Below are 15148 nucleotides of genomic sequence, written 5' to 3'. Positions count from 1 at the left end.
ATGATCTATCTGTAGAAATTACCTGGCCCTGTGTATGAATGAGTATGGAGGCAGATACATTTATGCCTTTGGCTTTCTCTAGTGGGAATACATGGAAATGGGCTATGGTTGAGGGTGTTATTGACCGCTAGTAGTATCAATGTCTCTGCTTCTCTAAGCCTACCCCCTTTTTTTTTAACTTTTATAACAATTTTTTATTAATATACAATGTATTATTTGTTTGTAACATATAATTATTATTATACATTAATATAATATATATAATACACATTACATTTGTATAATATAATGTATTATAATCAGTCTTACACAATTCATAGCACTCACCATAGCACATACCCTCCCCAGTGTCCATAACCCAGCCACCCTATTCCTACCCCCTCCAGTAACCTTCAGTTAGTTTCCTGAGATTAAGAGTCTCTTATGGTTTGCCTCCCTCCCCAGTCCCATCTTGTTTCATTTTTCCCTCCCTTCCCACCATAACCCCACTCCCTGACTCTCAAATTCCTCATATCAGAGAAATCATATGGTAATTGTCTTTCTCTGATTGACTTATTTCGCTTTGCATAATACCCTCTAGTTCATCCACATACTTGCAAATGACAGGATTTGGGGGGGGGGGTGTTGATGGTAGCATAGTATTCCACTGTGTATATACACCACACCTTTTTTATCCATTCATCTGTTGATGGACATTTGGCTCTTTCCATAGTTTGGCTATTGTGGACATTGCTGCTTTAAACATTTGGGTGCACATGCCCCTTGGAATCACTACATTTGTATCTTTAGGGTAAATACCTAGTAGTGTGATTGCTGGGTCATAGGATAGCTCTATTTTCCACTTTTTGAGGAACCTCCATAGTGTTTTCCAGAGTGGCTACACCAACTTGCATTCCCATCAACAGTATAGGAGGGTTCCGCTTTCTCCACATCCTCACCAACACCTGTTGTTTCCTGACTGGTTAATTTTAGCCATTCTGACTGGTGTGAGGTGGTATCTCCCTGTGGTTTAGATTTGTATTTCCCTGATCCTGACTGATGTTGAGTACTTTTTCATGTGTCTGTTGGCCATTTGGGTATCTTCTTTGCAGAAATGTCTGTTCATATCTTTTCCTCATTTCTTGATTGGATTATTTGTTCTTTGGGTTTGATAATTCTTTATAGATTTTGGATACTAACCCTTTATCTGATAGGTCATTTACAAATATCTTCTCCCATTCTGTCAGTTGTCTTTTGATTTTGCTGACTTTTTCCTTTGCTGTGCAAAAGCTTTTGATCTTGATGACGTCCCAATAGTTCATTTTTACCCTTGTTTCCCATGTCTTTGATGATGTTTGTAGGAAGAACTTGCTGAGTTGAAGTTGAAGATGTTGCTGCCAGTGTTCTCCTCAAGGATTTTGATGGATACCTGTCTCACTTTTAGGTCTTTCATCCATTTTGAGTCTATTTGTGTCTGTGATATTAGGAAATGGCCCACTTTCATTCTTCTACACGTGGCTGTCCAATTTTCCCAACACCATTTGTTGAAGAGTCTATCTTTTTTCCACTGGACATTCTTTCCTGCTTTGTTGAAGATTAGTTGACCATAGAGTTGAGGGTCCATTTCTGGGGTCTCTATTCTATTCCATTGATCTATGTGTCTGTTTTGGTGCCAGTACCATACTATCTTGATGATTTTAGCTTTGAAATAGAGCTTCTGGTATTGTGATGATGCCAACTTTGGTTTTCTTTTTCAACATTCCTCTGACTATTCGGGGTCTTTTCTGGTTGCATATAAATTTTAGGATTATTTGTTCCACTTCTTTGAAAAAAGTTGATGGTATTTTGATAGGAATTGCATTAAATGTGTAGATTGCTCTACGTAGCATAGACATTTTCACAATATTTGTTCTTCCAATCCATGAGCATGGAACGTTTTTCCATTTCTTTGTGTCTTCCTCAATTTGTTTCATGAGTACTTTTTAGTTTTCTGAATGCAGATTCTTTGCCTCTTTGGTTAGGTTTATTCCTAGGTATCTTATGATTTTGGGTGCGGTTGTAAATGGGATCAACTCCTTAATTTCTCTTTCTTTCTCTTGTTTTTGGTAGCCTATCCTTTTTTTTTTTTTTTTAAAGATTTTATTTATTTATTTATTTATTTATTTATTTATTTATTTATTTGACAGAGAGAGCACAAGCAGGCAGAGAGGCAGGCAGAGGCAGAGAGAGAAGCAGGCTCCCCACTGAGCAAGGAGCCCAATGCGGGGCTCGATCTCAGGATCCTGAGATCATGACCCTAGCCGAAGGCAGTGGCTTAACCCACTGAGACACCCAGGCGCCCCTGGCCTACCCTTTTTGATGAAAATGCTGGACACCAAGGCAGTCTTTTCTTTGGAGGGAGCTCTTCATAGATTCAGATAAGAGTTTCTTTTCCCAAGATTCTAGAGAGAATGGGAGTAAGACAGCAGGATGGAACTAACATTTATTGAGTATTTAATGTGTTAATATATACCAACCTATTCATTTAATCCTAACAGGAGTTCTCTTAGCCCCTTATGAATGAGAATCTGAACTGAGAGGTTGAAGAACTTTCCCAGGATCACACAGCCTACAAATGGTAGAGCAGAGATTTGAACCAGGAAGCTTTAATGTCCTGAATGAGAGCACTGGAAACAAACTACCTGGGTCCAAATCCTGGATGTGCCATATAATGGCTTCATATTGGATGAATTCCTTCCCTGAGCCTTGGTTTCCTCGTGTACATACTAGAGATCAGACTTAGTAAAGTATCTGCTTCATAGGGTTGTTCAGAGGGAAGGTTGAATACATGTCAAGCATTAAGAATCGTGCCTGACACTTAATAAGCCTACAGTAAATGCTACTCCTGCCGTTGTTACTGTTATCACCATTCCTTTGCCTACTCCACAGTCTCTCTTCATAGCTGAGAAAAGAATGTTGGTGATCAGCAGAAGAGAACAGCTTACAGGCAGGCAGTGGGGGCCATCTGCTATTTACTCTCCCTGAAGTTCCTCCTGTAGACCCTCTCACATGTGATGTGATCAGTGATTGGATTCTTGCTCCCGGCAGCGCATCTCTGTAGGCTTCTTGGATTCTAATGTTCCACTGGTCTGATCATTTTCTGTGTGGGTTGTGTGTGTTGCAGGTATGAGACCTCTCTGCTGGATTTGGTTCAATCTCTGAGTCCAAAATCTGCTCCCAAACCTCAACCCCATTCCTCCAGAGAAGCTGGGGCCTGGATTCACAGTAATCACCGACTCAGTCCTCGAAAATCAACCTGGAACAAGATGGGGACAGGCAGGACCCCCGAAGACCTGGAAGAGAATCAAATTCTGGAAGATATCTTTTTCATTTGACGTTGAAACACATGCTACAGAATTTCCATCTGAAATGTGTGGGCTTCTTTATATCCTGATCTAGGATTTTAAATTATTTGATCGCAAACTAACCGCGTCTCTCCTTTCACAGGGGCCTCTCTCACTAACATCCTGTTATGTGTTGAACATAGAAATCATGTTACAAACCCAGAGTGGTTTTGATCAGACCCCTCAGTAGGTGACACATTAAGGGCAGAGTGGGGGAGGGCAGTATCTTTTCTGTGCCAAGCAGAGATCAGAAAATTAACATAGGACCCTTTCTACATGCAAAGGACTTAACATATTCAGCCTCATTTCCAGAGTGTTTCCTTCTCAATACTTAGTGGGAAAAGGTTGGTTCTCTTTCGTGCACAAGGAAGACCTTTTCACAGAAAAATCCCTCTGATTTAAAAGTAGCCCCTTTGCAACATAAGCAGTTTCAGAAAGACACTCCCTTTACTTCTCCACCTCACCTTTACCTCTGTTCCCTCATTGCCTACCTCTGTATACGTGTAGTCATTTAATTCCGAAGTTGGAGTTGATGTCCCTACCATCACAAGCAACACCCACAACCAATTGCGAGTCAGTTCCAGTAATCATCATCTGTAACCAAAGGGCACAGTGGGCTAGAGGGAGGGCCCCAACCAATCCTTGGAAACCAGCATTAAGTCACAACATAGAGTGACTGCCCTCGGGAAATAAAATGGAGACACAGGCCTGACATGCTTTTCCTGCCATCCACCCATTTCCCGGGATAAATAAAAGCAATAGCTCAGTACTTTTTACTGACCTAAATGTCTGTATTTGTGAGCTGCCCATGGCTGTCTCCAGGGAAGATGCCACTGGAGAGAGGAGCATCAGCTGCCACAGGCTGAGAGGCCTTCCCTGGTTCTCCCTCTTACCTCATGAGGATCAAAGGCCCTAGCTTGATCGCGCCTTTGATGTGCTCTGCTCAGGCTATTGTCCCGTGACTCCAAAGAAACATCTCTACTTGCCACATTCTTCTCCTCCACTCCCAAGCAGAATCTCCCTATCTTTTCCACTCCTCCCTTTGACCCAGAAAAGACCTGTCGAAAAAGTACACTTGCAACCTCATTCTCTCTCTTCTTCTATTTGGCAGAGCTCTTAAGATGGGTCCTTCAGCTTACAGTGGGCTCCAGTGGGTTCTCATGCCCCTAGGCAGCATGATGAACCTGGTAGAGCCCCTGAGTTGATGACTTCCAGTCACTGGAAGCAAGGAAGGTGTGTCCCCAGATGTGTCTACTTGGTGACCTTATTTGATCTGTTCTGTTTCTCTCTCCATTTCACCCAACCCCAGGCTTGAAGTGGGACCAAGAGTCTGTCAGTCAGCATTGGTAGCCAAGGTCAGACCACCCAGGGTAAACTGCATTAGTGAGCCTACAGGGCTTCCCTAAAGTCTTTATCAAAACTAGATTATCTCAGCCTACAAAAACCTTGTTAAACAGATTCTTTATGTGGATGGATTGAAATCTCATGTCTCTTCTGCCTGATGTGTTACCCCCTCTACTCCGCCTTCCTCCACTTGGGTCTTTTTGCTCTTTGAAGAGAAGAATGGGATCTACCAACACCAGTCCTTCATCTGAGGTCAGGATTGACTAGTTTTAGGCATCCAGTTGAAAAGTTGAAAAAACACTGCAGATTAAAGTATCCTTTTAAAGTTCACCCCTTGACAGGAACTGAGTCAATTTCATCCCATCCAGAAAGCATTTGGAAAATTGTGTTTACTTTGGTGTGGCAAACTGGGGAGAAAAAACTGAGAGCCCTCAGCCATTTTCTCAAATTTAGGTTTCTAGAACTATCTTTTACTTGCCCCGTATGTCAAGAGCACCTTAAGTACATCCAGTTCCCTTGGATCAGCCATAAGCACACACCGCATTTGTTGCCAGTGTCTTTACAGATCTCTAGAATAAGAGGGTGCCAGAAGGACTAAGAAAAGGATTATTCTTTCTTTAAGAAGCTTGTTTGCCTTTAGAAGAATGCTAAATGAGACATAAACTAAGGGAATTTGGCAGGGGGCGGTGGTGGTCACATGCCACAGATTGGAGTTTAATTGCTTCTCCCCCTGCATGAGCAGTTTGGAAGAGCAAAGATGGATTTTCAGCAGAGTGTCAAACATATTTTTCATATGCTCTGTCCCCACACCAGTTGCCTTTCTCTATCCTATAGGCATTTCTTGTGTGTCAGGGCAATAGGATGTGAATTTGTGTCTAATCCAATGTCTTCCTTATGAACTGAATGGCGTATGTTAACATCTTCATTTGTCTGACTTTGAGATACCTATATATATGAAAAGGTGGTTGTAGAGCCTTGAGGCTGTTGTGGAGCCCAGAAGCTTGACCTAATTGCAGATATCCTACAGAGAGAGGGTATGACACAGAGTAGTCAGCCTTTCTTCCTGGTAAAGTGCTCGCAACAATGACTGGTTGCCTCTGCTGCTTCCTCAGAGCAAGACTAGACACATATTAGGGGTGCTGCAGATAATGCTGCCACACTGCCCACCCTGCTGCCCACCACTCTGTGAGAGAAAAACCTGTCAATATTTGCAAAATGGGACAGGCCAAAGTAGGTCCGTTGAAGCTCCTACAGGGGCCCAAAGTGCTTGATTTAGGAAACTAAGGTCAATCAAGGAAAAGTTTTGCTGACAGTCATCCTTCCCATAGGTACACTTGTGTCATCCAGACTGGACCTGCATGGTGAGGACTTAACTAGAAAACCCCAAATGTCTTGGGGAAAGGAGGTAGTCTCTCCTCCCTCAGAGCCACTGTTTTCACTTGGCCCTGCTCCCAGCACCATGGCCAGAGACTCTGAGAAGGGACCCGTGGAAAGGAGAGAAGCTGGAGGAAGTCCATGGTCATTAGTGAGGTGGATGGAGGCTATGGTAGACCCCTCTCAGTGCATGCCTTATCCTCACCTTGGAGAGTATCATTTTTAATGTGGGTAACTGTTTATATAAATATGAGATTTTAAGTTAATAAATTATCTCCATGGATATTTTCCCCACCTGGTTTTGATATCAAATTGTCCAACACCCTTCATCAGATCCATGGGGCAGAGCCTGAAAGCAAGAGCAGAGCCCCAGGTTATCAACATGTTATTCTCTTCAGTATGTGTTAAAACAGCAGGAGCTTGGGTTAACAGAAAGAAAACAATCTGCCTGGTTTGCCAACCAGGTTTTCCTGGCTGACTCTGCCTCACTCACATGACATGGACACTAAGCCTCCTCTAGTTCTGTGGTTGCTGGAATGGAAGTTTCGATCTGCGTGCACCTGTGAGACAGGAAATATGGTCCCTTCAGTGGGCTTTAGGTGCTAAGAGATATTAGGCAAGGGCTTGTGTGCCTGAAATGCCCAGTTTTGAAATCATACTGGTAAATTCAGTCAATAGCCTGAGACCTTCTGTCCTTGTTTCCCCGGTCAACCTGGGGAACAGAGGTGGTGAGAACACAGTCATCACTTAACCAGCTCCAAGCCCTGTGCACCATCTTATTCAATGCTAAGGAGAGCCATACTTTAAATAAAAGAAGAAGAAGAAGAAGAAGAAGAAGAAGAAGAAGAAGAAGAAGAAGTTAATCCATTTACATGGAAGAGAGAGAGTATGAAGGGGGAGGCAGAGGGAGAGGCAGGAGCAGACTCCCTGCTAAGCAGGGAGCCCCACACGGGGCTTGATCCCAGGATGCTGGGAACATGACCTGAGCCAAAGGCAGACCCTAACCAACCAAGCCACCCAGGCACCCCAAGAATCATACTTTAAAGAGATTATTTGGATATGTGTTTCTTATCAGCATCAGCCACCTCAAGTCCTTCATGGAATGAAGACAGGGATACATCTATGGACACCTAAGTTTTCAAGGTTATCTTATGCACCAGTAATGAAAATGAGGCATAACAAAACCTAACTAAGGTCATCAGCTGGTAAAGAATAGAATTCCAACTCGGAATCTGAGTTGGAGAGGATCATTATTCCCTCCCTGAGGGGAGAGGATCATTATTCCCTCCCCCCACTCCTCCTAGTCAAACTCCCAAGTAGTATCAAGTCCACCTCCCGTTTCTCAACTCACCCCTTCGCTCTATTTCTGCTGGTGCTTCTCTAGCACAACAGTCTCTGCATTGGTCTTCCTGCTGGATGGCCGGATTCATCCTTGAACAAGTTTGACTTTACCCTTTGCCTCACTCTTATCTTTTAATGAGGACCATAGCAGAACCTTCCTCCAGGGGTTGTTGTGGAATGCAGTGAACTGAGCACAGATAAATAAGTGCTCAGCACAGATAAATAAGCATTCATAAGGATACTTGTTACAATTCTCCAGGAAGCTACCAGGGTCATCTTGCCAGGTCGTACCCTGGCTTAAAAGTGTTGGATAGTACTTAGTTTCTTATTGTGCTTAAGGAGGAGCTTGGCGTTACGAGCGTAATGCATGAGGATCTTCATGGTTTGGCCCACTGTAGACCTCCAGCCCCTTCATTTTCCCACTGTTTCTGTTGACTTCTGTGCTCAACCACTTTGAACTGCCATAGTTCCTGAAGGCACTGTGATATCCTCCTGACCTTGTGACCTCCTTCATCACCACACTTACTGGGCTAGAAACGCCTGTTTATCCTTAGACGGCAGGCCCATGGTGGCCAGAATAAGATGTTGGTCTTAGCCGTCACTCAACTCCCAAGAACTTAGCACGGTTCCTGACACACTGTAGGCTCTCATCGTTATCAGTTAGATGGACAGGTAAGTGCATCGGTGAAAAAGAAGGAGAGCAGGAAGGAAGGAAGCCATTAAACAGATCTGTGCTGCCAAAGTCCACTACTCTGGACTATGCCAGGCTGCTTGCCCCTCTCTCACAGAGAAAGTAAAGACTGTACTAAGGGGCTTGGGAATACCTCCATTGTTCCCTCCTCATTCCCACACTGATTCGCATTTTCTTTCCAGAACCCTAAGATTTGTAACTTTCTTGCTTAAAAATCCAAAGGACTCCACAGGGCAAGGAGCATGCCCTTTAGAGTGACATAGCAGGACTCAGCATCTGACCCCGTGTCCCTTTTCCCACTTCATCGCCCTCCTTTCTCTGCTCTGTTCACCTGTGCAACTTACAGCTGTTGGCCACTTCCCAAAGACATACTGCTCTTTCCTATCTGTGTGACTTGTCCGCATCTCTCTATCATGGATGAATCTTTCCAGACCTAGCTCAGATGTCACTACTTCCACATTTTCCTGATTCCCCCCAGGCACCCTTACAGATTCTTTTCTCCTGACTCCAATTATGCTCCAAAAGCCTTCTGTCCTATCCCACTTCAAACTGGGCTGTATTGTTTGTCGCCTTGTTAGAATGGGAAGTGTCCAAAGGTGACAAATACTGACCTTAGAAACAACTCGGCCTTACCACTGTGAGTTGCACACATTTAGACAGGTTATACTTTATAAATTCAAACTGTATTATAAAGCTAAGCTTTACAAATTATACTCTCTAAGCCTCACATAGAATAATTTATAAAATTATTTGTATAAAGGGGGTGGTCATTCCTACCTTACAAGTTGGCTCCTGGGATGCTGATCTAGCCCAGAGGAAAGACAGAATGGTAAGACAAAACTGTCCATGCAAGGATGCCTAGGTCCCGGAGAGCCAGAGAGGGGTCCATGGGATGTGGAGGGACCAGAAGACCCAGGAGTAAAGAGCATCATTGGGGTTTGTGAGAGAAGAGGTGCTTGGCCGGAAGGCCAGGGCCCAGACGGGGTGGGCACTGGCAGCTGGGCTGGTCCCTTCCTCGTACCACCGCACAGACAATGCCCTGACCCCCTGACCAGGATGTCCAAGGTCCAGGGTCCCTCACCTGTGCTGCAGTTACACCCCGTGCTGTTCCCTGCTCTTGGTCCTTCTGTTCCCCACTGCTGAGATGAGGAGCCGGAGGAAGGGAAGCTCAGCTGTCCTGCTTCTTGCCGCTTCCACCGGAGACCCTATGAACTCCACAGCTCTGGTTTTCAGCCTTCTCCCAGCTGGAGGTGATTTAAGCTTGTTGGATTTATATAACATTGGGAAACGGTAAACTGTGTAAATTTGCTATGTTTTCCAGGGACAGTTATTTATGGAGAGGCATTTTTAACTCAAGTGCAGAAGTGTTAAATCATTATAATAAATTCATGCTATTCAGACTTTCTTACATTGTAATAAATTTTTTCTAAGCATGAATGAGGAGATCCATGATTCCTCTAATATACCATTATGTATTTCTTCTCAAAATGACACAACTTACTATATCAACTTGGAGAGTGATAGAAGGAGATTTACTGTGTTGGGGAAAATGTCAAGTAGCAAGGAGTGTCAGAAGGGTCTCGGGAGCAGTTACCCACCGCAGAGGGGGGCCTGGCGAAGGGGGCAACCCCCACATCTCCCAGCTGAGCTTCGGAAAAGAGCAGGGAAATGGGTGAGGGGCCCAGGTACTTCTGTCCCCCACAGTGGGAGGGGAAGTGTTGGAGTGGGCTGTCACAAAAAGGAAAAGTCCCCTGGTCTTCCAAAACCATCAGTCTGGGTAGAGAGCCGCCCTCTCATCATCCATCTCCCTCCTCACTCCTCACCTGGACACTCACCAGACCAGAGGATTCCTAGCTTTCATCAGATTCTAAAAGTTCAGGACGCACAGTCTTCAGTAAACGCGGACGCACTTTTTGATCGCCCACTCTGCCCTAGGCAAAGTCCAGTGACTTCGTTCCTGACCCCCAGCAGCTCCCAGGAGCTATGTCGAGCTGCACCTACAGCTCCTACCGGCCAGTCACAGAATCTTCCCCGAAGATGGGACATTTTGGCTGGGCAAAGGCAGGTAGGACCTTGAACCTTGAACCAAGAGAATGTGAGTGGTCGAAATCTGGAATGACGGGAGAATCTGTGTCCTTAAGCTATCTTTGAGGGCCCCCAGTGAGACGTTTTCCCAAAAGCTTAGTATGCCACCAGCTCCCCAGGTAATGAGGAGACCGGGACCACCAAGCTTTCTTCTACTCCTCATGGAGACCTGGGGCAAGAGGTGGCCGAGGGGCCTTGCTGAGAGTGTGCTGGGTAGGGGGCCCATGGGAGGCATGCCCTGTGCCACCCCTCTTCTCATTCACTCAGCAAACATTGTGGAGGCCCTACCTTGTACCAGCACAAAATACACTCAAGTAGTTCTTGATTCAGGGGGATCCCTTGAAGCCAGAGTTCTCCTAAGTTTGCCCAGCACTCAGGCAAGACAGCAAGTGTCAAGATTCGCTTCAACTTCCACCCAGACTTGAGAGCAGAATTAAGTGGTGGGAACACAAGGCTGCATCTCTCACTCAGGTGGCTCTTGTCTCAAGAGCTAGGCTGAGGGCATTCATGGTCTCCCTCCTCTGCCCTCTCTCTTCTCCATGGCCCTTCCCAGCACTTAGCAGAGGGCTGGGCCAAATCCTTGAGAGCCAGGCACCTGCTCTCTTTGCAAAGGAGAAAACTGGCAGGGGCAGGGGTCTAAGCCTTTCCAGGACGATCTTCCGTCCTGCGGTTCGGTTGTGTTGTCTTAGTGTGAGGCTTGGGAGTACAGTCAGTGAAGAGTGGTCGTGCCAGGGCCTTGATGAGGTGATCTCTTCCAAAGTAACAGAGTGATGACAAGCACAGACTCTACCAGCAGGGGACCTGGGCTCACACCCCAGCTCTGCCCCACCGTGTGACTCTGAGCACCCCGCTCAGAACCACGGGGTCCAGCGTTATTGGGAAGATGACTGGGGTGGGGTCAGTGAAGTAGGCAGGACAGCGTGTGGGTCAGCAGTAAGTGGGCTGTTCTGAAACAAGACCCGGTGTTTCCCAGCATATTCCCCACCTACCTAGACACCTTGGCCATTCTTCCGAAGGCTGGGGTCCTTTCCTCCTCCACGCCCCCACCCTTTGGGTGTATGGAACCTTTGCTCACCTTCTAACATTGAGCCCCAGAGTCTCCCTCTAGGCCGGGCTACCAGCCTCCCCTCCTCGGGGCTCCCCGGGCCCCTGGACCACACTGTTCCGCAGCTGTCTCGGCTTGTCAAGGAGCCTCCTAGGGCGGAAGGAGAGCCGCTGATTTGGAATCTGGGCTCCATTGCTACGTTGCAGTTTGTCTTGGGGCAAGGTACTTACCCTTCCCAAGCCTCTGATTGTTGGTCGGTAAAGGAAGGTGAAGGCACTCTGCAGATAACTTCCAGGGTTAGAGAATACCCGTAACACACTTGGCATTGTCCTAGAACGTGGCTGTGACCATTATGTCTCCCTGAATCCTTAGACTTGGGGAAAAGACACACTCCCCATTCCAAGATGACTTTCTTTAAAGAGTAGGATGAATGGAGACCCAAGTCTCACCCAAGGAGAAGGCCCAGCAGCGGGACCTGAGACCCTCAGCGGCACTGGCGAGTAGCACAGAAGGGAGAATGCGTCCACCTGGTGGCCCTCGTGTTGGTTCCCGTGGCGTCCCTGCCCCGCCCGTGCAGAGTGAATACGAAACACAACTGCCTGGCCTCTGAAGGCCTTCTTTGGACCCCAGGAGGAAGAGGAAATGGAAGGGTCACAAAGTTGGCGGCACCTGCGTCCATGGATTCCCTGCCACCCTGGTGCCCACAGTCCTGGTGTTGGGCCCCAGGAAGAGGTAAGGAGGGAGGGCAAATGGCAAAGAGGATCCACGTGGAGACTCTGGAGACGAGAGGAATCCTCCTACCTCAATTAGTGGAGTATGGCGCTCTCAGAAATGGTTACATTTTCCCCTTGATTTTTGAGTGATGGAGAACCAGTTTGCGTTGATCCTAAGAATTTGCTTCTAGTTTTCTCAGAGTTCAGTGTACTGGGGAAAACAGAGCTGACACAAGCTCAAAAGGTTTTAAACCCCACGTGGCTGCATAAACTGTTAATAAATATTCCATTTATTTCCACTGAACTTCCTCTCCTTGCGATGAATAAAAGCCAACTGGGTCTTCGGGCTTTTCTGTTTCCCTCCATGCTCCCCTTCGGTCCCCACGGCCAGCAAGGGCGACTAGGCAGGGAGAATTCTGGACTCCTTAGCAGCACGCTTAGTACGTGTCACTCACTCATGTCTAAGAACCCCAGCCCCAGCCCAGTTGACGGAGAGGAGGAAAGGACCTTTCCTGGCACCAGAGTCCACATAGATATTTCCCAAACGTGAAACTGGATCGTTGAGAAACCCACGAGAAGAAGTGGGGAGCAAGGAGGCAGGACACCGCATTGGAGGAAGCTGCTGTGTGGGGGTTCACAGTCCCGGGGGGTGGGATGGGAGAAGAAGAGCCCCCACCACTCTGCAGACACCGTGGGCCCTGACCCTGCATCGTCTGGGCAAGAGACTGCACCTTTCAGAGCCTATTTCCTCATTCGTAAGACAGGGATGAAAACACCCACCTCAGACAATTAGGTGAGACTACAATTAAGCGCTCCACATGGGATCTGGCTCAGACCAAGCACCCCTAATGGTAGCTACACCCATGGTTCCAAGAGAATGATAGAGCGTGAGCAGAAGGTCCCCGAGTCCTCTACCCAAATGGTGGGGACCTGAGCTCCCGCAGGCCTGGCCTGGGACTCCCACAGGCCAGCTCCCATCACCGCCAGGCTCTGGGTCTCCCCACTGAGTTCTTTATGCCAAGGCACCCCACATGTACGCATTTAAATGGGGTAATAGAAAAAACTGATAACACTGGCCAAAAAGGGTGGAAAGACTTTTCACCGGAGACTTCTTCACACTTTTGTGAATTTTGAAATATGTGAATATGTTACCTTTAAAAAAAAAAAAGTAACATTTTTAAAATGCAAAGACCAAATTAATATGCAGCCTGAGGCCACATGACCCCAGAGGAGAATTGGCTGTAGACAGTAACAGCCACCGTGGCGCCGGGAACGCTCTCGGGAGAAAGGGCAGAGAGAGGAAGGGGCACGGGAGCAAGCAGCTAATTGGGGTCCCTGGGAAAAAGCGTGAGCACCCAGAGACAGAGGTGTGTGCACCTCCGCATGACAGGAATTCTCCGGGAGTGTCACGGGGCTAACTGGACTGTGAGAAGGTGGCTTGCAGTGGTCCGACGTCAAGTTCAAGCTTGCTTCAGTTGGGATGTGAATTGTCAATGGGATGGAACTAAGGAAAGGGAAGAAGGGGACTGAAGCTTGAAGTGTTCGCTGCACCTGTACTATACCGTCAGAGAATTCCTAGCTCAGAATCTTTGGGGTGGGAGGAAGCTGGGCTTGGCGGCGTCTCATGGACTCCTGACAACTCTTGGATGGTGGTATTATTATCCCCCTTTGAGAGAGGAGACTGGGGCTCAGAGAGGTTAGGTGACTTTTCCAAAGTGACACAGAAGATATTTGAAAGAACTGGAGTTTGCATCCAGTCAGAAGTCAAAGCCAAAGCTTTCTTCACTCTGATACACTAGTCTCGGAGCCCCCTTCTGATCTGGGCAAATCCTGGTGGGAACCCCACAAAGGGTGCAAGCCCAGAGGGGGATGTTTGGAGCTCCCTAAGGGATGAGGAGTTAGGATCGCATGAGGGAAGAGGGGTTGGGGTGATAGGAGGGGACTGGGGTGCTGGGGCAGAGGGCTGGAAAGTAAAGGGAGGACTCACCAAAAGAAGGGAGGGCAACTTAGAAAACCAACGGAGGGCAGAGGAGGGAACTCTCAAGCAAAAATCCCATACTTGCAAATACTCATCTGAGGGGAAAGGGAGTGTCAGCTACACACTTATTCCAAATGTGCTATCATTACTTAAAGAGCATTTTCAGAATCCTCCACTTTGGAACGTGTCCTCAGCTGTCTGCAGTTTGTGCTGTCCTTCCTTCCCTCATTCATTCTTGCTGGCAGTGAAGCCATAGTGGTCGAAAGGCCAAGTGCCAGGAATGAAGAGTCTACCAAAGTGTGTGTGTGTGGGGGGGGTATCAGCTGTAGCCAAGGCTTTTCATTTGAGGGTGGATTCCATTCTTCAAGACAGACAAATGGTCTTCCCAGCCAAGGCTGATATGTTACCTTGGGCAGGGCTGGGTCCCAGAGCTCACCACCCAGCTCGGGGGTGGAGTGGGGTCGGGGGGGGGATGCTCGCTTGGGTTCAACCTGGTGTAATTGCAACGCTGGCCCAGCAGACCCCATGCCAGAGGGAGCTGTCACTATGCCCAGCCCACTAGCAGCAGAGCCTGGGAGGCAGGCAGCCACGGGGCCTGGAAGCACCCACATGTGCACGGAGGCTCTGGGGCGTCTGCGTCTCTCTGTACCCTGTGCGTGGGTACATGGGATCCAGCTCAGAACAGGACAAATGTCAGATCTTTATAAAAACCTAGAAGCAGAAGGGAGCTATTCACTCAACGTTCTCACTAAACATCTTCTTTTCATATTAGCATCACACAGTAAGAAAGGGAGATGGGAGAGAAAAGTGAGTACGAAGAGTGGATGGAGAGCTGGAGGCCTTTGAAAGTCACTGGGAGCAGGGGCTGGAAGGAGCCCTGGGGTCTAACCAGGCACCAGCACCGGCACGTGTGTATGGCTGACGGAGACCACCAGTTCCCCCCACCAGCAGCATGGGTGCAGCTAGCTGCCCCCTCCCCCCCAGGCCACAGCCAGCCTCTAGACTAGAACGTTGCATCAAAAATGTTGAGGGCAAACTGAGATACTTATCAGTAAAATGACTTGATATCGAGGATTTGCTTCAAAATAATTCATGAGTTGAAGCTAGGTGGTTGGGGTGGGGGGGTTCTTGGGGGGCTCCATTGGTGAAGTGCCTGACTCTGGGTTTAGGCTCATGTCATGATCTCAGGGTCCTGAGATTGAGCCTGCGGCTGGC

The 15148-nt window shown here is 47.4% G+C and overlaps 1 protein-coding gene across 6 annotated transcripts in view; it reads left to right on the top strand.

The window, feature by feature from the left end:
- KIAA1328 (KIAA1328 ortholog) overlaps window positions 1–4831 on the top strand; it is a 323127-nt gene extending 318296 nt beyond the window's left edge. For all 6 annotated transcript variants that reach the window (XM_059140330.1, XM_059140329.1, XM_059140334.1 and 3 more), the window contains one exon: window positions 3143–4831. In XM_059140330.1, coding sequence (XP_058996313.1) covers window positions 3143–3353 — 211 coding nt within the window. In that variant the 3' untranslated portion in view covers window positions 3354–4831. The remainder of the gene's footprint in view (window positions 1–3142) is intronic.
- The last annotated feature ends 10317 nt before the right edge of the window (window positions 4832–15148 follow it).

This window comes from Mustela lutreola, chromosome 11, assembly GCF_030435805.1.
Source record: "Mustela lutreola isolate mMusLut2 chromosome 11, mMusLut2.pri, whole genome shotgun sequence".
Lineage (NCBI taxonomy): Eukaryota > Metazoa > Chordata > Mammalia > Carnivora > Mustelidae > Mustela > Mustela lutreola.
Note: the sequence above shows the minus strand (reverse complement) of the source record. Positions and strands in the feature narration are given on the sequence as shown.